This window comes from Rhineura floridana, chromosome 20 (genome assembly GCF_030035675.1).
Source record: "Rhineura floridana isolate rRhiFlo1 chromosome 20, rRhiFlo1.hap2, whole genome shotgun sequence".
Taxonomy (NCBI): Eukaryota; Metazoa; Chordata; class Lepidosauria; order Squamata; family Rhineuridae; genus Rhineura; species Rhineura floridana.
In genome coordinates, this window is record NC_084499.1 from 15,683,316 (window position 1) to 15,706,609 (window position 23,294).

Below are 23,294 nucleotides of genomic sequence, written 5' to 3' on the forward strand. Positions count from 1 at the left end.
GAGACATAAGACTGGCTTATCCAGTGTTTGAGTTGCTGGTATGTTGGAATGCGTGTAAGGTAAGCCGAGAAGCTGGGATCACACCATGACTCAGGGACCCACCGTGATCAGGGGGGAATGTAACATCTGTCTGTACCTAGTCAGCATGGGTGTCTGCTTCCCAGCAGAAAATGATTAGCCACGAGCGTTTGTCCCTCCTAAAATGAGAGTGCCTTGTCTGTCACTGCTGTCCTTTCATTTAGGAATTGCTATATTGGGTACAGCAAGGATTCCCTTACAAATTCCTGCCCTGCAGGTCACCTGGTCAGGAAAGATGGCTCTCTCGGCCAATAGATGTGAGGGCACACACACAGCTCATCCACAGAGCTTCCTAGCTCTCCACCAAAGAGGGTTCTCTCCCCTTTGTTTTCTAATTTTCTTCACTCTGCTCAGCGATTATTTATTTATTTACTTATTACATTTGTATACCTCCCCATAAGCAGAAGCTCTCTGGGCAGTTTACAACAATTAAAATATTAAAAATATACAAATTTAAAAGGACATTTTTTTAAAAAGCAATTTAAAAACACATGCTAAAATGCCTGGGAATCGAGGAAAGTCTTAACCTGGCGACAGTGTTGGCGCCAGGTGCACCTCGTCTAAGAGATCATTACGGGTGGGTTCATGTCGTGTCCTCATCACACTTTCCATGCCACCGTTGAGAGTAGCCTCCACAATCCATCAAGCCTTTCCCCCACAAAATCACTCCTCAGACACAGTTTCCTGGACCATCACATCCTCACCTATTTTATGCGAGGATCTGTCTCTTAACTCTCTAATACTTAGGGAAAAGCACTTAGTTAATCTGGTCTCAAGTCCAATGGAGCCCCAATTAAGCCACAGTTTTCAAGAAGAGAAAATGGATAGAGTTATAGAGCACAAAACTTTAGATGCTGAAGAGTTCGAGGTTCAATTGCCGGTACCTCCAGTTACAAGTTACATTTCCCCCTTCAATCAAAACCTCTTTGAGATACTAATTCTTAAAGAAAACTGACAGACTGAATGGTCAACACCTTATCTTCACTGCCAGTAGCCATTCCAACAAGCAATTTTCAAGTGAGAGTTTTCACCATGTGGAGGTCAATTAGAATCCCCCATCCCCCATGTCTTTGATGTTTCCATTCTTCTCTATGCCTATTCAATTTCATTGGAGCCTAAATGACCCTATCAGCCCTTCACACATACACACATATATACAGAAACAACTTCCTCTCTGCAAGTAGGAAGTGGTACAAGTTAGTGCAAAAAAAAAAGTTATGTATTTTAGCACCTTAGGGACTCATTTATGAAGGGTGTAAGAAGGTGACCCTTTCTAGGTTCATCCTTACTTATCAAACCCCTAACCCCCTTTTTTGGCCTTGTTCTGCTACAGTTATGACATCCATCCTGCCCCTGTAAGCCAGAACTGTAAAAACACTGCCAGGACAGAACAGTCAAGTTGAATAGCGCTGGGGAAATCCCCTGAAGAGTTCCTTCACCTTACCTGGCATCAAGGAACCGCGACCTCAATATCATGACTGCTTCACAAGTGCTTTGTTTGAGCTGCATCTGGATGGAGCTGAATTTCCGATGGATGATGCCTACCATCCTCTCAATTTCCTTTGGAGAAATGGGGCGTGTCCGACTTTGCTCTCGGAGAAGGTTCATCACATGCGTGGTGAATTCGTTACAAGCCTGAGAAGGAAAGCGCCGGTTACAGGGACAGCTTTGGCAAAGTCATACCAAATCCTGATCTTATCATCATCATCATCTAGTCAGCCAAGCTTCCATGTGGCCAGCCTTAAGAGAGCTGGTTGTTTTTATTTTTAACATCATTATCAATGATCATTTATTGACAATAATTATTTGTTTTTAACCCTTAGTAAACCACCTACAATTTTCTAAGCAATGCACAGAGATTAAATAAAAACCCCAAATGGTTATTGCCGACAGGCTCACAGTCTTATAGACATAAAACAGAAGGCAAGTCCTGAAGCAGGTGCACTTTCACTGGCCAATGGATGCAGCCATGTTGATCTTCCCCTTGCCATGATGCTCTTCCTAGAAGGCAGGGGTTGCAGCCTCCTAGTGGCCCTTGGCTCCCTGGTGGATTCTTGGATGCAATAGCCTGAACAGATTTCTAAATCCCCGGGCTTCAGGGAAACTATCAAGCTTGGCTAGTACTATCTATTCAGAGACATTTTCATCAGTAGTAATGGGAAAGTGACAGAACTGAGATTTGTTGGAGATCTTACTAGAGGGAAAAGGGAGAGACAAAGCAGGCACTCGGACAGTAGGATTTAGCTGAGGCAGTGAGACTTTGAAACAAATTCAAACTGAACCTGCCTTCATCTCTGAGGATGGGAGAGGGATATAGCCCAGGGCATCCTTCCTCAACCTGGTGTCCTCAAGATGTTTGGGACTACAATTCCCATTAGCCCCAGCTATGAACAATCAGGGATGATGGGATTTGTAGTCCAAAATATCTGGAGGGCACCAGGTGGGGGGAAGACGTGATCGGAGTGCAGGCACATAATGCAGCAAACTGACAAAGTTAAACAGGTTTGGGTCTGGTTTCTCTGGCTGAGAAATATCTGTGATGTACGCTGCCTTGAGTTCCACGGTAGAAGAAAGAGGATGTGAATGTACCAAATAAGTAAGTAAAGAAATAATCATGGAGGGGGGGGTTGCTTGTGACACCTGCCAAACCGTTCAGCCGAACACCAGCTCAGCGCCATGCTCTCCCCTGCCACATCGACACTCTTCCCCCTTGCAACCTACCTTTTTAATGAATGGTTGAAGAAAATGCTCAGCTAAAAGCCTCACCCCCAGTTTTGTGGCCTACTAATGGGACCAAAAAATTGGGGTGAGGAAATTTCAGCAGGTGTAGTTTTTTTTTTAAAGGGTACGCTATTTTCAAGGGGAAAATCCCTGGAACTCCCTTGCAATTCCAGTTTGCCAATATGGGAAAATTGGGGTTGGGGAGAAGCAAATGGCAGCCCCCAGCTGCTCAGAGCTGCAAGGGAACTCCTGTTAAGTTGCCCCCCCCTTGGTAAGTGTACAAGAAGGGGGCAAATTTCATCCCCAAACCTGTCCCCAAATTCAGTTAGTGTTCTCTCCCAGCTCTGAGCAGCTGGTAATTGCCATTTTCTTTTCCCCAGAACGCCCTGTATCAAAGCGCAATTCTGGAAAAAGACGTACGAACTTTTTTCCTAACTGTATGTTCCCGTGCAACTTGAAAGCTCCCACATTATGCTGAACGCTTTTGCACCTCGGCCAACCTTAATAAAAGGCATTGTTTTACTGTTCCTGTGAAAATCTCTCCACAGTCAGCTCTTAAGATTCCACCGTACCCTTAAAGTTTCCATCAACAAGTTGGCCCGGTGAAAAGCATCACCACCACTTGGCCTCCAGTCTCTATTCTTTGTGTACAAGCCAGACCTGCCTTCCTGCTCCCTGAAACCAGAATATCATTCATCACAGCCCAATAGAAAGCTGCTCTGTTGACATAACCTTTCATGTATCTGAAACCTGCAGGACTGCAACCTCCTCCTCCACTCTCCTTCCTCAAGAAGTAACATGCTCAGCTGCTTTCATGACCAAACTAAACAAGGCATTACTTGCATGATTGTGATTAATCTCTGCAATTTTTATAATTTATATAGCAGCCATGGGGGGGTGCGCTTGCAGATAGGATGAGGACTGTGGACTGGGACTCTTCCCACCTCTATAGTTCTGATGGAAAAACTCCTCTCCCCCACCTTGGAAGCCATTACTTCCACAGGAAGGTCACCTGCTATTAGTAGCAAGGGACCTTTCCCTTCGAAACCTAATAGCAGCTCCCAGGCGGGGGTCATCTGTTGGAGAGGGAGGGTTAATCCATAGTCCCAATCACTGCCTCCCCAAAACACACAGCTGCTATTAAAATGAAGAGGAAAAAAACACCAATACATAATGGCAACCATGCAATTAATGTCAGGTCAGTCTATCCAAGCAGAATTGTCATCCCAAACCTCCTGGCTGTTATTCTTGTATCTTGTTTAGACCAAATATGTTATTTGCAAAATTTATACCAAATTATGCGCTGGAAAACAGAACAAAGCCATACAGTACCAAAAGATCGTGTAAACCCAAAACGCATGCTCACAGGGGAAGGGGTGCCTGCCGCATCTCTGCATGATCCCTTCCTCAGGTCCTGTCACCTTCCAATCAGCCTCCATTGGTCTATGGGTAATTTTTGCTCCTACTGCATCTCTAGATCCAATATGAGAAATGATCGTTCAATTGTGACTCGTCCAGAGACGCAGCGGGTTTGCCTGCCCTCAGAGGAGGCCGTTTTGTCACATCTCTGCATGATCGTCTGCTTCCTTCCAAAGAGTCTTGGCCAAGCGGGGGTGGAGTAACTGTGTCCATATCTCTGCACTAAGTGTTTCAGCATGTGTTTTTAAATTGTTTTTATGTTGTTTTGAATTTTAAAATTGTGTTTTACATTGTTTTTAAAATATGTTTTTAAACTGTGTATTTGTTTTAATGTTTTTGATTGCTGTAAACCGCCCAGAGAGCTTCGGCTATGGGGCGGTATACAAGTGCAATAAATAAATAAATATAAGGTCATGGAATCGTTCCTGATGCAAAGATCCCTGAGAACTGATCACCTTCAGGTGAGGATGTCTGTTGCACTTCTGTATGAGTAACTGTCCTGGGCATTCTTTCATACTTAGCATGTTCCAAACATGGGTTAACACAGACAACACAAGGCAGTGCAACAATTCCTCCAATAACCTCTAAGAAACAAACTTTTAAAGTTTGTTATTTATTTATTTGATTTCTATCTTGCCCTTCCTCCCAGCTGGAACCCAGGTGCAAAAGTGAAGTTCTCAGGTGCAAGAGTGAAGTTTGCATCCAATTTTCATCTGGAGAAAAAGTAAACTTCAGCTATGAGAAGCTTAGGAAACAAACAGCAGACGAAGCTAACAGTCACCACTTTGACTACTTTCCAGGGAGCGGAAGTGGGGGGATGCTGTTGCCATTGCACCCTGCTTCTGGGCTTTAAGGAGGCACCCGGCTGGTCACTGTGGGAAAAATAGGATGCCGGATTGGATGGGCTGTTGGCCTAATCCAGCAGAACTCTAGTTATAGTCTGAATCACTCCATAGTTAAGGAAGTAGACAGAGTCACCCAGTTGTTCTTCAACTGCAGGGGGGAAGGACTGGACAGAGAATTAAGGGCCACCAGGTAGTTTCACCACTTCAGCCCACACAAGAACATCAGTAGGGGAAGATCACCCAGGCAGCAACTGAGTGCAAATGCTCCATTTACAACTCACAGCTTCATTCTGTTTTTCCCGTACTGATTTAGGCTGCAATCCAATACACGCTTACCTGGGAGTAAGGCCCATTGTACCCAGGGACTTACTTCTGCGTAAACACGTACTGGATTGCAACCTTAACCTCATTCTTCCTTTCGCTCCCCTTGTACATCTTGCGTTTTTAGTTCATCGTCATTATTTTTTCCACTGACGTGAGCCACTTTGGGAGACAATATATATCTGGAAATTAAAATAAAAGCCACATGAGGGCTACCGAAGCTGTGCCCACCTCACCGATTAACCTGGAGCAAGGTAAAGAGGTTAAAAGTGAAAAGTTTACAAGCTCAGGGAAGAGAAAACACACCACCACCCTCGTCTTCATTTCCTCCAAACATCTCTCGTAACTTATTAAAGCGAAGACGCCTATGAATGCAAACGCTGATTAGTAATTTGGCAGGAGACCAGCATATCCGCGGGATTCACAGAGCTTCCCTTTAAACCAGTAGTTCATACATGATTAATTAGAACATCTCATTTATGTAGGCTGCACTTTAGCTCATTACTCTAAGTAAAATTTGTTAAGTATTTACATTTAGATAATTAAAATCTCGGTACACCCTTAAGAAAGACGCATACGCTGCTGGCAGAGTGACTCTCCTTCGCCTTTACACGGCCCAAAGTTTTAAAAAAAAAATCACAAGTTGTAATCCCAACAGCCCAGTTGTACCACCTTAGAGGCAATGCCCAGCAGAGCTCTAGGACCTCCCTCGGAGAACTGTTGGGGAGGAAGGAGAAAAACTGCATAAAAATAAGAGGAAGAGACTCTCAAGGCCTCAAAGATTCTTTATGGCAGCGGCATCATTCTTGCTTCCTTGAGCCAGATCTATGCTTCTTACCCTATGAAGAACTTTCCTCTTCTCCCAGGCATTTTAGCATGTGTTTTCAACGTTTAAATTGTGTTTTAAACTGTTTTTAAAAGATGTGTTTTAAATTTGTATATCTGTTTTTAATGTTTTTTAGTTACTGTAAGCCGCCCAGAGAGCTTCGGCTACGGGGCGGTATATAAATACAATGAATAAATAAATAAAAGACTATGTACCGTGATTGCCATTCTTGCTACAACATAAGGTCTGGTCTTGCTTGCAGGCTTCCCATTGGGGCATCTGGCTGGCCACTGTGAGAACAGGATACTGAGATGGCCACTGGCCTGATCCCGCATGTACTTCTTACGTTCTGGCACTTCCTAGACTGTAGAAATATTTCCCCATTCCAGCACAGGTAATAGGTGACATGATAGAAGCGTCTAACATCATGCATGGCATGGAGAAAGTGGATGGAGTGTTTCTCATAACATTAGAAACTCATGGACATCCATTAACCTAAATATTGGAAGCCTCGGAACAGACCAAAGAAAGTACTTCTTCATAACAGTTAAACTATGGAATTCGCTCCCACAGGAATGTTCTCCACTGTCAGAAGCAGTATGCTTCTGCATACCAGTTGCACAGGAGGGAACCACAGGAGGGGAGAGTGCAGTTCCCCTCAGGTCTTGCTTCGGGGCTTCTCATTGGGGCATCTGGTTGGCCAATGGGAGAACAGAATGCTGGAACAGAGGAGCCATTGGCTCTTCTTATGTGCTTATGTTGTTCTTGTTTAAATCCAGTTGTTATATTCCGCAACCTATCCTGGGACCACACCCTTGACGGAGGGTGGGATATAATTTCAGATAAACATCTCCAAGAAGCTCACAAGCTGGGCATAAGGGCAATAGCCTGTCTGCAGCTGCTCCCCTCCAGCAATTGGTTTTCAGTGGGGTACTCCCTCTGAACCTAGAGGTTCTCTTTGACCTTGGCTAATAGCTACTGATGGACCTGCCCGCCATGAATTTGTCTCTTCCTCTTTTACAGTGAATTTGCAGTGCATTCCATGTATTAATTACATGTTGTATGAAGAGACATTTTCTTCAGGCTGCCCTGAATCTCCTGCCAACCAGTTTTAGTATGAGAAAAAAGGGAGGAAACCCTTTCTATCCATTTTCCCCATACCAGGCATAGTTTCACAAACCTGTATCTGATAAGAGCCTGTCGTGACCCCCCATTAATCACCTATTCCCCCTCGAAAATAAAATGTCCCAAATAGTTTAGCTTTCCTCATAGGGAAAGCGCTCCACCCCTCGAGTCCAGGGCTATGGAGTCGGTATGTCAAACCTTCAACTCCAACTCCTCTATTTTTCTACTGTCCGACTCCTTCCGAAACGGCAAATGTATATTAATTTATTAATATTAATTTATTAATATTAAAATATTAATTTTATTTTGGAGTCGGTACATTTCTACCGACTCCACCCAAAATTGCTTCCGACTCCAACTCCACAGCCCTGCACGGATCATTTTTGGTTGCCCTTTTCTGCACTTTTCCCCAGCTCTGCAAACATCCTCTCTGAGACAGGGCAACCAGAAAAGATCCACGGAGGCAAATGCGGCAGGTTCCCAGCTGCTCTGGGAGGTTTGGGACGCTTACAATACTTTTGCCTACAGCAAAAATGTATTTCAATGTAATTACAGAAGATAGCTTTCAATATGTCATCTCCATTATAGTAGCTGTAAATTATGAAGAGAAGCCTTTCTCCTGGCACTAAGGAAAAGAGGGAGATGCTGATGGTGTGACACACTTTCTAGAGGGCTGTTGCCCCCCACCCTCTCTCTTTCCTGCCGCTTTTAAAGTGCATTCCCTCGACTGGCAACAAATGTCAAAAATCAAACTCTGGGCAGGGGGCCAGAAGGGGGTGGGTGGGAGAAAAACACAGCAATAATGACAATATTGGCCTTTGCGTCCGGGTTCAACAAAGGCGAGGCAAACACAAAACGGCAATGAGACATGATGGAGCTTCGAAGACTGCGGGGCAGCCATAGGTCCTGTGGGGCAGCGTTACAGCGGAACGTGAAGCCCAAGCGGAGTGACTCACACTCCCCATTTCCAGATTTTGGAAGCAACATTTAAAACAGGGGCTCTCGGGGGTTTGTGTAACTTCTTTGAGAAACCTGACAAATCCACTCTAAGTCAGCTAGAATTGCTAAAAAACGGTCGGAGCTACCGTACGACGACATTTTTTTTTCCCCAGAGAAAGCAGGAGAGGCCCTTAGTGTGATGGAAGGTAAGGAACCATCAAGGGCCAGCTCCGCGTTTGAGTGAGACCTCAGCAAAGTGCGCTCTAATGGCACTGAAACCCTTGGCAGCACGGGGAGGCACAAGCTTTTAAATGACAGCTGTAAGACACACACCCCCCGGGGGGGGCACCATTTTGATTTCCCACAATGCTCTCGGGCAGTGGTTCCCAAACTTCTTTTCCTCACGAACCACATGAAAATGGCTGATGGTCTTGGCAGGCCACTGAATGGTTTTTCTGTCTTTTGTGGCAACTGTAACGCACTGTGGCAGATGCTGTCTGTTTTTCAACTATGCATTTATTGTGTCTTGTTTCTTAGATTGTATTTCATTGCATCGCAGTTTGCATGCCGTAGAATTCAAACTGCGATAGAATAAAACACAAGGGAAGAGATAAAAGCAGAAATAAAAACACAATTAAAAATCAATATGGGTGTTTAATGCGGATATGCTGCGGACCGCCTGAATGAAGCTTGCGGACCACTGGTGGCCTAAGGACCAGGTTTGGGAACCTCTGCTTTACAGCAGAAGCGTATGGGGGAACTGTGAGAAATTAAAATGGTAGCTCTCTAACTCACTACTCTTAGAATCAGAGTGCCATGGCAAAATCAAGGAAGGACTCAGCAGTCGCCCTGGGATGCTGCCTGCTCAGGCCAGCCTTGGCACCAGCTCTTATTAAAGGCCAATACCATCATCTCTTCTTCTATCCAGCAGGAAGTGGGAGGGGGGTTCATTTGTTCAGGGGTGTAGTTGTCCAGGGTCTCGGGGTGTGTGTGTCTTAGACCTCTTACTATGTCTCCAGGATCTTACAAGCTAATCAGCATGAAAGGGGATCATGTTAGCCGCTGAGAAGAGTCTTCTAACATGCTTTCTTGTCCTTTCCTGCTCATTGGAGCCAATCAGAGTGAAGGGAGGTGAGTCAGCTACTGAGAAGACCCTTCTCAATAGCTAACACTCTCCCCTTTCATGCTTATTGCCTCCTAGGGATGCCTTGTTGTTGTGGGAGAAGGTACTATCAAGGATCTCGATCTCATTCTCAATCCAGCAGCAAAAAAAAAGTGGGGGGGGGGATGGCTGTGACTAATATGAAGGGACCCTGCACTTCTGAATTTGCCACTACGCTATTGCATTTGTTCCATCAACCTCCTTTTGTTTCACAATCATACTAAATTCACCTGTATCTTTGATGGATTCAGGCATGCATAAATTGTGCAAGCTGGTCGCAGCAACCACCATGTACTGTGGCTTGCTAGGGATGTTTTCAAAGCACTGGGGGCTGCTACCTGACATAGGAGCTCGTTTTTGCCAAATCAGACCGGAGGTCCCCCTGTCCTGAAAGTGCCAGCAGCTCTCAAAGGCCGTAGGAAAAGTTTTTTCCAAGCTCCGCTATCTACAGTTTGTGTCGTGCCGTTGACGTGGCATTGACAGGTATTTGCCCTGAGGAGTTTTTTCACAGTGGTCAAGACTGGTCAAGTTCACAAAGCTCCTGAACTAGAACCTGATCCTGGTCCCCAGCATTGCTTTACTCTGTCACTAAACCACGATGGCAGAGTTTCTCAGACCAATCAGGCCTTCTGCTACAGGTTCCTCTTGACCCTTTCCTTACGATTATGGCTTCCAGCCTGCCTTTTCCGTGCCTAGATCTCTAGTCAGCTGTCTTAACTGGGTCCGTGCTTTGAGTTGAAAGAAGGCTTGACGCACCACCGACATTAGCTCGACCTACTGACGGATGCTCACGTGACAGTCAGGCAAAAGGCTCCTTAATATTTCATCCCCTGATGCAAGTAGCAAGCTGGGCTTTGGCAGAGTTTGTCCCCTCGCTCCTGTCTGCCTGGGGGCTTTGCTCACAAAGAAGTGAGGGCATCTGGCAGGAGAGCTTTGCAAAAGCCTTTGCGGTGATTCACACAGGGGCAGCAGAAGAGCTCTTTTCCTGCTTTTTAATTTGCAAGGGGAAATGCAACAGAGATGCGCAGGGGTGCGTTTTGGTAACATGGCCCAACCTGGGGATCAGAAGGGGAACTCTTAGACTGCCAATTGCCTGGATCACTGGCCTTCAGCTGGTGTGTCGTCGGAACCCATAGCTGAATTTCAGCCTCGCCGCTTCCACCAAACAAAAATGTGTTGTTGTTTTAAAAAAGCACTGCGGGTCCCATAATGCACGTTTGGGTAGGCCGATATAAGCTGCCCTGGAAACATGATTGAAACACGCCTGTAGAGTCACTGACTGACCCAAATTTAAAGTGCTGGCTTTAGCCTATTAAGTTGTAAAATGCTTGGGTCTAGTTACCCGAAAGATTGCCTCCTCCCACATTTATCTACCTGAACCTTAAGATCTTCTTCAGAGGCCTTGATTTGTGTGCCACTACCAAGTAAGGTGAAGTGGGTAGCGACAGAGTCTTCTCAATAGTGGCTCCGTGGTTATGGTTCCACATAACCATGTTCCACAGAGAGGCTTGCCCGGTGCCTTCTTTATGATATTTCTGGTGCCAGGTGAAGGCCTTTTTATTCATCCAAACCTTTTAAACTTGTGCTTTAAAATAAACCCTAGGCCTCTGCTGTTCTAACAGCTGTTTTAATTTGGCTTTTTAAAAAAAAAAATATGCTCTCTTTTAGTTTAGTTATAAGCTGAGCTGCAAATTATTTTATTCTGTCTAGGCTAGATGAAGTTTTCTGTTGGTGCTTTTCTGTTTTTATTATTGTATTTTGAAATATTGTGTGATTCTTTCAGTTGTGTAAGTCGCCCAGAGAATTTTACTAATACATACTAAATTCATTAGTATGAATTTCACTAATGTATGGCCATATACATTTTAATACTAATAGTTCTGAGCTAAAGGTAGATCTGAAAAGGTTGAAGATCTAGTGATCTGGACTACACCCACGTACTTATTTTAACTTGCTGACAAAATGCAGACCAAACATCTCATGTCTTAACAGCTCAGCCAAAGGCACACGCACTCCCCCTCCCATCCCCTCTCCATCAGTCTACCCTCCGCTGCTCCCATCTGCAACAACCTTTCAGAAAACTTGGAGCCAATCAAGACAGAGGAGCGGTCCCATTTGCCCCTCAGCTGCAGAGACAGGCACAGTTCGAGACAAACTAGTACGAGACAGTTTGCTACAAGGCATGGGAAAAAATTATCATATTTCTGTACAGTAGACACTGCTGGGTGTCAGGATTAACAGGGGAAAACTTGCGTGTTTCACATCAGCTCTGTCTCTTGCACTCCCAGCAGCGTCTCTCTCTCTCCCCCCCCCTCCCAGTTTCCTGGGGTTTGGACGGATGGATCTGACATTTTGGTTGAAACCTTTGCAAATGGAGCTACAGGGCTTGAACACTGGGCCCCTTCCAAATGCTTACATTTATTACAGTCAGAGGCTACAAGGCCAGGGAAATGACGGCCCACAAACAATCGGAATTTATTTCTGCTCCCGTTCTGTCTATCGAGGTTTGCCAGGCACCATTTTCATTTAAAGTGGGGTCGATGCTGTTTTGTCTCTGCTGCAGTTGTAACAAGAGGTCTAGAAATCCACACTTAGACAACCGATATTCTGGAAGAAATAATGGAGGTCAGCCCTTCTTGGCTGCAATATATCTGCAGAAATTTGAGGAGATTTAGTAGATTTTTTCAAGATGGAAAAATGAACCAAAAGGCATTCATAAGAAAAGCAGAGTCATTCAGTGGGCGCTACTCAGAAGCCAACCTTCAACTCAGAAGCCACATTTTTGATACACAAAATAAGCTAGAGAAATTGTGCAGAAGAGCCTATATTATATCATCCTAATGAACAAATCATTAGACTCCATTTGCTTTATCTTGGACACTCAAATTATGCTCAGTAACTGCAGAAGTCGCTTCTTATTTGTTAAGATTTTCAGAAGCGTAGCCAGGCTAGGCTGCCAACACCATACATTTAAAGCACATTATTTCTCGCAAAGTATCCTGGGAATTGTAGTTTACTCCTCACAGAGCTACAATTCCCAGCAATTTTAATAAACTACAGTTCGCAGGATTCTTGGGAGGAAATACTGTGCTTTCAGTGCATGGTGTGTCTGCAGCCTTAGCGCCTTACAGCAAAAACCAATCGAATCCACAAAAGCTTACGCCAAAATAAATTTGTTAGTCCTTAAGGTGCCACAAGACTCCTTGATTATTTGTTAAGAAAACTTATATCCCACCTTTCTGCTTCCAGAAGAACCACTCAAGGTGGCTTACAGCATAATTCTTAAATATATACTATTAAAACAATAAAACACAATCAATACAGTTTAAAAAATCTGCAGTCTGGACGGTCCAACATGCCCAGGCTAGAGACAGTCTCTTTTTAAAAGGGAGGTATAGGAGGGATTGTTGCCCAGAGCTCATCCCACGCTGCTTTGGGTGAAACGAGGGTGGGAGAGAGAAAGCTACTGAAATGTCTGCAAATGCTTTTTGACAAGCTGTGGTAAGATTAAAGAAATGCATAGATACACAAAGGAAAATGCCCCTTCCAACTCTCTTAGAAGCAATCTTCTTTTTCCAGCCTCTTAGATACACTACTACCCCAGGTGTAAGCTAGTATAGAAACAGAACTGCAGAAATGAATAAAATATAGAAAAAAATACCTGACATTAATGCCCAGCTCCTGTCCTTGCTTTGATGACTAAACCACACCCGCCCGCCCACAGCATGCAGCGGCCAGTGGATGCAGCATCCAGAGAAACCTTCTGCACAGAGGTACCTCTTTCTAACACCACCTTAAGCTGCAGCAACCAGCTCTTGGATTCATTAATTTTTGTAGATGGTTTTTGAAGACTATAATTGGTTCCCAAACCAGTACGTTTCCAGTCCTCAGGGTTAGGAGAGATACCATGAAAACGTGGCTTTGATTAATTTTGTACACGCACGGCAATCCCCTCCAAAATGATCACGTTAAGCACACACTTCAAGTGCAACTGATTTTTCTTTCATTCGCCAAAAAACTTGTGGGTTGGGTCCTGTGTATGTGCGTGCCTTTTTATAACATGAAAGAAATTCAAAAGGGCACTATAAATTTTCTTTCTAAAATGCATTTTTTGGGGGGGGGTCACATTTTTGTTGAAACATTTTTTTGCCGTGACATATTCTGCTCGCCACTGCATTTTGCAGCCAAGAGACCACAACTGGGCTCCTGCTGGGAGGAAGGGCGAGATATAAATCAAATAATAAATAAATAACTAAAATAAACTAGCTAGGAACCTCCAGAAATGAAACTTTTCCTCACGTTGGCGATTAACCTGAAAGCACCAAACACCCCCAGCCATTGTGTTCTCTCTCTCTCTCTCTCTCTCTCTCTCACACACACACACACACACACACACACACACTATTGTAGCATAGATGCTGAGACAGGCAAAAACCACATCAGGCCAAGTGTTTCCTGGTAGGACTGCAGCCTCCGATTAACCCTCCCTTAGCAAGTGGATTCTGTGGTTTTGCTTCCATTTCATTTCAGCTGACACTGACGCTCCCAGGGAAGTGGCAGAACCAAGCAGACAAGCCGGGCCTGCTTCATAAAGTTCTGCACAGAAAACCAACCACAAGTTCTTATGGTTCACTGAACTGATAAAGTTCAAGCTTCTGAAGCTTTATTAGGCCACCGCAGGGAGACAAAGATGACTTTGCCTGTGGCATAGCAACAAAGCCAGGGGCTCCATCCTCCCTTTCTGCGTCTCTGCAAAGTTACACGGAGGAGGGAGGCAGAGCGCGGCTCTCCGTGACTTGCGGACAAAAGGCTTGTTGAGTGACTGAACCCCTCCAGGGAAGGCAAATGAAGTGGAGGGGTGTACAGAGTAGTTTACAGTGTCGTCGTCGTGGGAGGGCAGTTGCCAACACTTAAAAAAAAATCGTAGCCCGTCTTTTGAAAAGAACTTAAGGCAAGCACAGAACAGCGTACAAAAAAATGTTTACTGTTCCTCAGTAAAGCACTTCCGACTGAACTGTCCTAGGAGTGGAATCCTAGCCCACAGGAAACAACTAATTTCTCCAGTGGAATCACCCGTTATCCTTACAACAGTCTTGGAAAGTAAGAAAGCAGTCGGCATTATCAGCTCCACATCGCAGGTGGTAGATGGAGGCTGAGAGCACAGGGTTCTGCCACGGCCACGTGGTTACTTATATTTTTTTAAAAAAAACTTTTTTATCCTCAAAGACTCCAAAGTGGCTTACAGTCAATAGAAAGCTAAAAAAAAAAAAAGATTGCCACCATATAAATAGGGGTGTGGACTAAGCACAAGCTACAAAACTGAGAACAATACGGTAAAAATAGCAATGGGGAGTGCCCAACAAAAGCAAGTTCTAACAGCGTTAAAGCCACTTAAGACCCAAATGCCTTCCTAAAAAGAAACATTTCGACTGAGTGCCAAGAAGCGTTAATTAGGGGGCAAGGCAAACATGCCTTGGAAGGGAGTTGCAGAACTTGAGTGCACGTACTATTTACTTGGGTTTAACCTGTTTTTACATTACTGTTTATCAGCCCTGAGGAGCCTGATGGGAAGTTCACCCTGGCGCCAATGGAGGCTTCACTGGAAATTTAAATAGCGGCTTCAGAGAGAGATTTTTGTCAGGACCCTGGAAGGGAGAGAAAGAGTCGAATCCCTCCCTCATCCCTCACAATTCCCAAGACTATTCCGGCTTCCTGTTCATGTTGATTGCATTCAGGAAAGTAACATCCTCTCTAGTTTAGCCCCCCAGAATAAACACTGAGGAAGTCAGACATCAAGTGACAAAGTGGCCCTAATGATAAAGTGGGCAGCTTTTTTCAGCCACGTTCCTTTCTGGGCAATCTTCGGGGGGGGGGTCGCATGTGAGAGCCAGAAGCACAACTGGGTGGCGCAACAAATGGAAATTTTACCTCTGTACAGTAGGCTACTTTCTACTACACACTCTCTCACACCTGCCTCTGTCCTCCGTTCAGGCAAGCAAGAGTTCAAGAACGCATTTCGGCCGGGCAAAAGCACTCAAAGCAGGACCAGTGAGAGGTGGAGAGAGAATACATAAGGCTGCATTTGGCCCCTGGGCCTGAGATTCTGTGCCCCCGACCTAGCCAAACCACTTAGCCCTCTATCTACAGTATGGTGATAATCACAGTAGTCTACCTTCTGGGGTTGTTGGTGATAATTACAGGCGTAAAAAAAAAATCTGAAGCACTTGGAAGACTTGAAATGTGTGATATATGCCTCTTCTCCCAGGCATTTTAGCATGTGTTTTTAAATTTTTTAAAAAAACAATTTGTTTTCAAATTTGTATATTTGTTTTTAATGTTTTTAATTGTTGTAAACTGCCCACAGAGCTTCAGCTACGGGGTGGTATACAAATGTAATAAACAACAATAACATAACCAACTCCCTCCTGTTATTTCTTGCTGCAGTTTGAAAACTTTGACAGGATCCCACACGGCTGCTCCTCCCTGGTTTCAAGTTCAGGACTAAATGAACCTTACCCATTTGACGTACAGCTTGATGTCACTTGTCGACTTTAGTAATCTTGAAGCTACAGTATTATTATTTTTTTAAACATGGCACAAAGAAAGAAGGTACTTTGCAGGTCAGGCTCTGGCAAAACAGGGGACGATGGAGCCATATGTATTCAAGGGTGAGGGTTGCAACATCTAACCTGTTCATATTTCTCCAGCTCCGTGTGATAGATCTGTCTGATCTGGGTCAATTTGGCCCTGTAATCTGAATGTTCGATAGAGTTATCCGAAGATCCGCCGGAAGCTGCTGCTGCCGCCGCCGCCGCTGCCGATCCGCCACCTTTCTCGGGACCGGAAACCCCTTCTGCCAGAAGCATATTGTCCAATCGCATTAGTTGGGGGTCTGGAGGGTCTTCCTCTTGAGCTCCTCGGATGCTGAGACCTTTGGGTGAAGGAAAGCAAGAAGAAGAAGAAGAAAAAGAAAAGACCCAAATTAATATATCCTGCATCCAGTAACCTTGCTAACTACTGCGCCTGCTCAGAGAATCTAAAGCAGAGGGAGTCACCCCTCTCTGCTGGAAGCCATTTCTAGATAGATTTGTGCAGGCTCCCAACGCCAGCAGTTGCCATTCACGGAGATATTACAGTAGGGCCCCACTCATACGGCGGGTTACGTTCCAGACCCCCGCCGAAAAGCAAAACCCACCAAAAAGCGGAATTCCATCAATAAAATGGTGCCCAATGCCCAAAAAACGCCATAAAAGTGGACCAAGCACCATATGAGTGGGGCCTTACTCTAATTTTAGCCGCCGTATTAGAGGGCCACCACAAAGCAGGCTGCCGAAAAGCAGGGTCCTACTGTGCTAACCACTCTGCACACACCATCTCAAAAAGAAAATCAAGATCTTCAACCAAAGTAAGCAGAGCTCTGCATCAAGAAGAGAAGGATTCTGTGACTTAAGGTAATCAAGGCATCCACCGCCAACTGAGGATAATGTAAGCAAATGGCTTCAAAGGCTCAACGGACCATAAGAGACTAGAAATGTTAAACAGGGACACTGTTCCTGAAGCAATGTGTTTAGCAGATCACACCAACTGCACTGCAAGTCAGCCAAGTGCTGTTGAAGCAATCATATGAGCCAGCAGAATATCCTCGATATTTGGCAATGGGTTAAGTCACCATTGTCTGGCTTCCGTTAAAAGTCACGAATATTTACCTGCTTGGTAACTTATTGCAAGACTGCTTTGGAAGCCCTTTGAGCTTTACTTCAGGATTAAAATGCTTATAATAATTACATACAGTACACAATTCACACAAAACAAATGTGCATTTGAGTGTTTTGTACTGCACCTGTTAATAACAAAGAACTTCTGTGCAACATGGAAACTGCAAGGGTTGGTAGCTCATGTGCAACAATATCATACCAAATGGCAAACTGCCTATTCAATAATATACTGCACATATGTAGTTTGCACGAATACAACGGTCTGTGGGTGTCACTGGTTCTGGTAAAGGGGATAGGCTTCCAAGTCACAAAAGGGTCAGGTGATCTAGTACCTGACATCCTTCCTGAGGATCAGCCTTCCTGAGGAGATATACAGTCACTAGGTCATAGATCTGCTGAATGCAACATAGCTCCCAGTATACTCCACGGTGCCAGATTCTGCTGAATGCTGCACCGAAGGTTCATAGCCAAGTGTTGTTGTTACAACCCAGCAAGTATAAATTGCCATTTCAGTGTTTAAAAACATATTCAAAACTGCCGGCATTGTTACCAGCAACTGGCAGGGAAGCATCAGTGTGTGTTTATTTTTTTGGGGGGGGGGACACCCAAGTTTCTGCTTCTAAACAGGGGATCCCAAAATGACACCCAGACACCAGTCTCATCTGACTACTATAGATCAAGGCTGACAATTTGTAGGTTTAATCAGGTCAGGTGGGCTCACTGCCAAGCTGCTCTCAACAACATTGAAAAACAAAGTTGAGATATAATTACAGTTGTATGGGGGGAAATCACTAGAGCCCCGGCTCCTTGGACCAGCATTTCCATTAAAGATGCAATGCAACCCCCAAAATATCCCAGCTCAATTAACCTCTTCAAATCGGTTTTAAAAGCAGGTACTCCTGACAGATCCCCTCAGGGGGAGGAGCTGGCATCTACCGCGTTTGCGATTCTACCTTCTGTGGGGTTCATGTTGTTATTTATACACAGCGGCACACAAGCTCTGCATCAGGTGCAGCTGACATGACAGTAACATCCATAAACTGCCAAGCGTTCAGCTCAGAAGTGGCAATGGAATTTGCCTCACTCGCATAAATCTAGCCCAGATTCCTCAAGGTGGGGGAGAGAGGAGAGAGATTTGAGGCTGTTCTGTCCTGCACAAACAGCAGCCAATCCCTTTTCTTATACAAGGAACATGTATTTTACAAATTATTCTTCGAAATCCACCACCTTTGCGACAAGCAGCAATTGCCTGCACTATGGTTAAGACAAGTGACACAACTCACTGAAAAAAACACCCATCTTCATCACTGGTGGGCAAGATTTGAAGGTGCATATCGTTACACGGCTACTCACATGCAAGCCCCAGTAAAATGTACAGGATGGATGCATCACTCCTTAACATGCAGGATCTCAACTGCAACACACTACTGCTCAACAGAGCAGAACCAGAACAAGATTTGGGCCCAGTATCATTAAGGGAGTGTTAGGGAAGGAGGTCATAGCTGGTAGAGCATAGTGGGGAGGAGAGCCTGGCTGGGAGTCCAGAGTCTGTGAGTTCAAATCCCCGCTCTTATCTCCTAGGGCCAGCTAAAGATCACTCCCACAGTGAGTGGCTCAGGGGTTACGTGCCCTGCCACGTGTGCAGCCATGGGCAAGCTGCAGAGTCCCAAGGAGCCCAGTTGCCCCTCAGCTGGCAGTTGCGGTCAAGGCAGGGTCTGGCTTGTGCAGCTGCAGTAAGCTGAGCAGGCCCTAGCCAGCTGGGGAGGAGTAGCCTCAGAGGGAGGCAATGGTAAACCCCCTCTGAATACCGCTTTCCATGAAAACCCTATTCACAGGGTAGCCATAAGTCGGGATCGACTTGAAGGCAGTCCATTTCCATTTTTAGGGAAAGAGGTCACAGCTCAGTTCTAGAACACATGCTTGGTATATAGAAGATCCATGGTTCAGTCACTGGCATTTCCAGTTACGAGAGATCCTAAACAAGCTCCATCCCACCTCCAATTGTTGCCAAATCCTGGCCTTCCAAAAACAGTTGTTAAGGGAAGCGGCATCAAAGGCAAAGGGGCCACCACCATCAATATTTCATACTTAGTGAGACTCTTTTGGAGTGTTCCAAGAGCATCACACGCTTATCAAGGCAGGAGAGCATTACTATCTCCCCACAATGCAGATGGAGGATTGATTGAAAGAAGGAGAGCCGCTTCCTAAGTGAGTTCATGGCAGGGGTGACATTCAGTCCAGGGCCTTGTCAATTCATAATTAATCCTCTTAGCCTCATAACAAGCCTTCTTTCCACACATCTATAATTAGTATCAAGACGGCTGGTTATGCGGGGTGGTTGATTATAGATACCAAGTACCTATCGACAATGTTAAGTGACACCCTCAACTTCATATATGTTTGTATTTCTCCACCCACTCTCTCTTGTTATCATGTATTTTGGCTGACAACCATGGGTGTTAAAGGAGGGTTCTGCATTTTCTCCTTGCATCATCCAATCTCGTTTTAATAATTTCCTCAACCCACTTCAGCACCCCACACGCCAAAACTACCCCAAACAACAATTTGCTCGTCTCAGCCTTGATCCTTCCTTCTCCTCTTCCAACCTGGCTTCTGCTTCATCTCACCCAGATCTGAACACACCCTGCAAAAGCCAGCAAGTCATCTGGAGGGTGGATTTTCTTCCTGTCCTTGATATTTTTTCATAAAACAGGCTTCCCCTTAACATAAGCATCTCGCCATTCTGCATTCAGCCCTCAGAGTTGCATATCCTAAATGGATTTTAGTGGCTCTTAAAAAGGTTTGGAAAGCAGAAAGACAATTTTGATAAATTATCACATATCTCTTCTCCCCCGCCATACACCCCAATTACCATCAAGCTCTAAATGTGTTTTTGGGACTCTGGCACTAGAGCTTTTTCAGTGCTTGGACTTGACAATGTGCATTTGCTTACTTGTTATAAAATGTTCCATCTTTGCTACTTCATCTTATCAGGTTCTCATTAAAGCATTAAGAAATCTTCTACATGGTTAACCTACTCTTGCTAAGGGCTTCAATTCTTCTCCTAAGGAAAAACAGGCTTTTGCTAATTTATATATGTTACTTCATTAACTCTATGACAATTTTTAAAAGACAGTACTGGGCCAGATGTACCATTGGCCTGACTCAGAAAAAAGCCAATTCCTGTATCTTTACAGCTTTAAAATGGGCAAAAGGTTGATTGGGATCCACTGGTTTCTGGGTGATCAGCAAGGATTCCAACTCCCATCGTTTTAACAATAGCTTAATCCCACACGAGTTCACGTGTTAGAACAAGAGCTATGGAACTTCTAGGGTAAAATGCCCTGGTGTTTACTCTGTGTATTGGAAATTTTCTACTGGTCTTTCCCAAGGCATCTTGGATTATTTCCAATTGAAGCCTAATTTGCAGCGAATCCTACCCCAGTTCTTAGTCAGGGACATAGTCCATTGCATGTGCTGAAACGCCAAGAAGAACAAAGAAGGATAATATATAAACATTTATTCTGGTATGATGCACCAATTAAGCAACTTCTATAAGACTGTTTGTGGGGAAAAGAGGGTACACACATTGCCACCTATATCCTCCCTAGTTAATTTTTGAATTACAGGTATCAATACAAGCATATAATGAACAAGAAGGTTGTTTTTTCCATAAAAGGGCTGGCGAGAAGGATTGTTCCAGTCTACAAGGTAAGAGGCCATTTGGCAGCGACCGGATGCAAATCTACTCAGTAAACTCCCTGGATCTGTGGTTCTCCACTTTTAAAGAGCATCTCACAAACTCACCTATCTGATGAGGTAAGCCTTGACTTCATTCAACAGCTTCAGATAATGGATGCTACCTAGCATCTGCCTTTATAAATGATGTACCAATAACATATGTATTTTTGTCATATAAGCTCACGCCGTGGCTATTGTTTCTCTATTTTTATTCCTCAGTATATCAACCTACAAGTTTATAACTGCTTAGCTCGCTGACCTTTCAATGCATCGTGGTATTAAGGTACAGAGTGGGCTTGAAAGAACACAATAATACATCACTTCCAGCGCAACTGGAGAGGTACTAATGGCATTGGGAGTGCAAGGACTCAAGCTGGATAGCTATGCATCGGCCTAAAGCCAAATTTTTCCACATTAAATATGGCCGCCTGAGCTGGTGCACCTTTGATAGATCTTTCAGGACCACTTTCATGCCTGACAATTTCTCTCCCCCTCGGCAAAATTTCAAAAATCTTCATGGGTGAGCCATGGAAGGTTAACCACAAACTTGTTTGCTCCCGATTTCCATCTACTTAAAGCCACACCATTCATTTTGGTATCTGCAGGATCCAGACAAATCACATAAACAGACGCTAAAACATTGTTTAACAATGAACTTGGCTTTGTTATAAAACCACAGTTTTAGCATATCTTTCAGCAGATCCTAATTAGCTGTCTTTCAACGCGCTGTGCACCTGCCCCCACAGATAACAGACGAGCGCGCCTGCACAGGCGACGGCATTCAGAGGCCAATAAATAAATTGCAGGTCAAAATTATTACAAAGCTTTTCCTCCGAATAAACCCATCTCCTTCACAATACAAAGCCGCCAATATGAAAAGCACCTAAAAACCCACTCAAATGGTATGATTACAGGGGCCGTTTGAGTTTAATAATCCGACTGTAGTTCAGGCATTTTCAACAGCTCATTAAGGGTTCATTAATATATGGGCAAGCTTTTGAATTATAAATAAGCAGATTAGAAACCAGTGGTGTCTGAATTGTACAGTAGGTATCTTGGCTAAGAGAATAATATTGCAAGCACAATGAAAGGTTGGCCCAAGAGAGTTCTGCTGGAGATGGAGGGCACAGCTTTCTCCGTCTTATTTATTAATTTGTATGCTTGAAGTGCGTACATGTGGTTTCCCTGAAGTGTAGGGTCCAACATTTTTAAAACATGCCCTCATAGACTGCACATTTGGACCCAGATACCAAACACTAAACCCAAAGAGGGAACCGCCACCAGATCACCCTCCAAGTTCTATGAGAAGTGCCTGATATGCAAGAAAGACTCCCAGTGGGGTTCTTCATTTGTGGTGTTGAAAATAAGGACAACCACTGCCTCATTCCGTTGACTCGAAGGCTTAGAATCATAGAACAGTAGAGTTGGAAGGGGCCTATAAGGCCATCAAGTCCAACCCCCTGCTCAATGCAGGAATCCAATGCTTAAAAGCAGGGAAGTGGAATTTCAGGCCTGGGGGCTAAAAGTGGCCCTCCATGCCTCTCCGTCTGGCCCTCGGGACTCTCACCAGACCACATCCCTCGCTGCCCCTGCTGTACTGACTTCTTGAGTGCTTTTGCTGGTTAGAATGTGTCCTTGAACTCTGATCATGCTTTGTACTCATGTGGATGGAAGGCAGAGAGGTGTGTGTAGAAACTAGCCTCCTGCAGGAAGGTAAAATTCACATTTGTTGCTCTGCCCACTTTTGCTCCTGGGCCCGCCCATCACTGGTGTGTGGCACCCGAAAGGTTGCTCAGAAGGAAATGTGGCTCTCAGGCTAAAACAGGATCCCCGTCCCTGGCTTAGAGTATGGGTGTGGAGAAAGCAGAGGCAAGAAGGAAAGCCTGCTGAAGGCCACTTGCAAAGCCAAACATTAATGGAAATGGACTGCCTTCAAATTGACTCCAACTTATGGCAACCCTGCGAATAGGGTTTTCATGGTAAGCGGTATGCAGAGGGGGTTTACCATTGCCTCCCTCTGAGGCTGAGAGTCAGCGACTGGCCCAAGGTCACCCAGTGAGCTTCATGGCTGTGTGGGGATTCAAACCCTGGTCTCCCAGGTTGTAGTCCAACGCTCTAACCACTACGCCACACTGGATCTCCCCTGCTCCATGCAGGAATCCAAATTAAAGCAGACCCGACAGGTGATGTTGCATTGAGGTCTTGCTTGTAGACTTCTGGTGATTTACTGCATGATTTTTATCCTACCTTTTCACTCCAGATAGAACAATCAATGTGGCTAAAAAATCCATAGATGCAACCATTTCAAGCAGAAAAAGAAAGCACAGCTGTTCAATAGGATCAGACATTCAGCCAAATTATCAGGCCAAAATGGAAATGGAGTGTCTTCAAGTCGATTCTGA

General features: G+C 44.7%; 1 protein-coding gene across 5 annotated transcripts in view; it reads right to left on the bottom strand.

Annotated features, from left to right (window-relative positions):
- PBX3 (PBX homeobox 3) overlaps window positions 1–23,294 on the bottom strand; it is a 248,011-nt gene that overhangs the window by 47,522 nt on the left and 177,195 nt on the right. For all 5 annotated transcript variants that reach the window (XM_061603892.1, XM_061603896.1, XM_061603893.1 and 2 more), the window contains 2 exons: window positions 16,126–16,367; window positions 1,523–1,713 (listed from right to left, as the gene is read on the bottom strand). In XM_061603892.1, coding sequence (XP_061459876.1) covers window positions 1,523–1,713; window positions 16,126–16,367 — 433 coding nt within the window. The remainder of the gene's footprint in view (window positions 1–1,522; window positions 1,714–16,125; window positions 16,368–23,294) is intronic.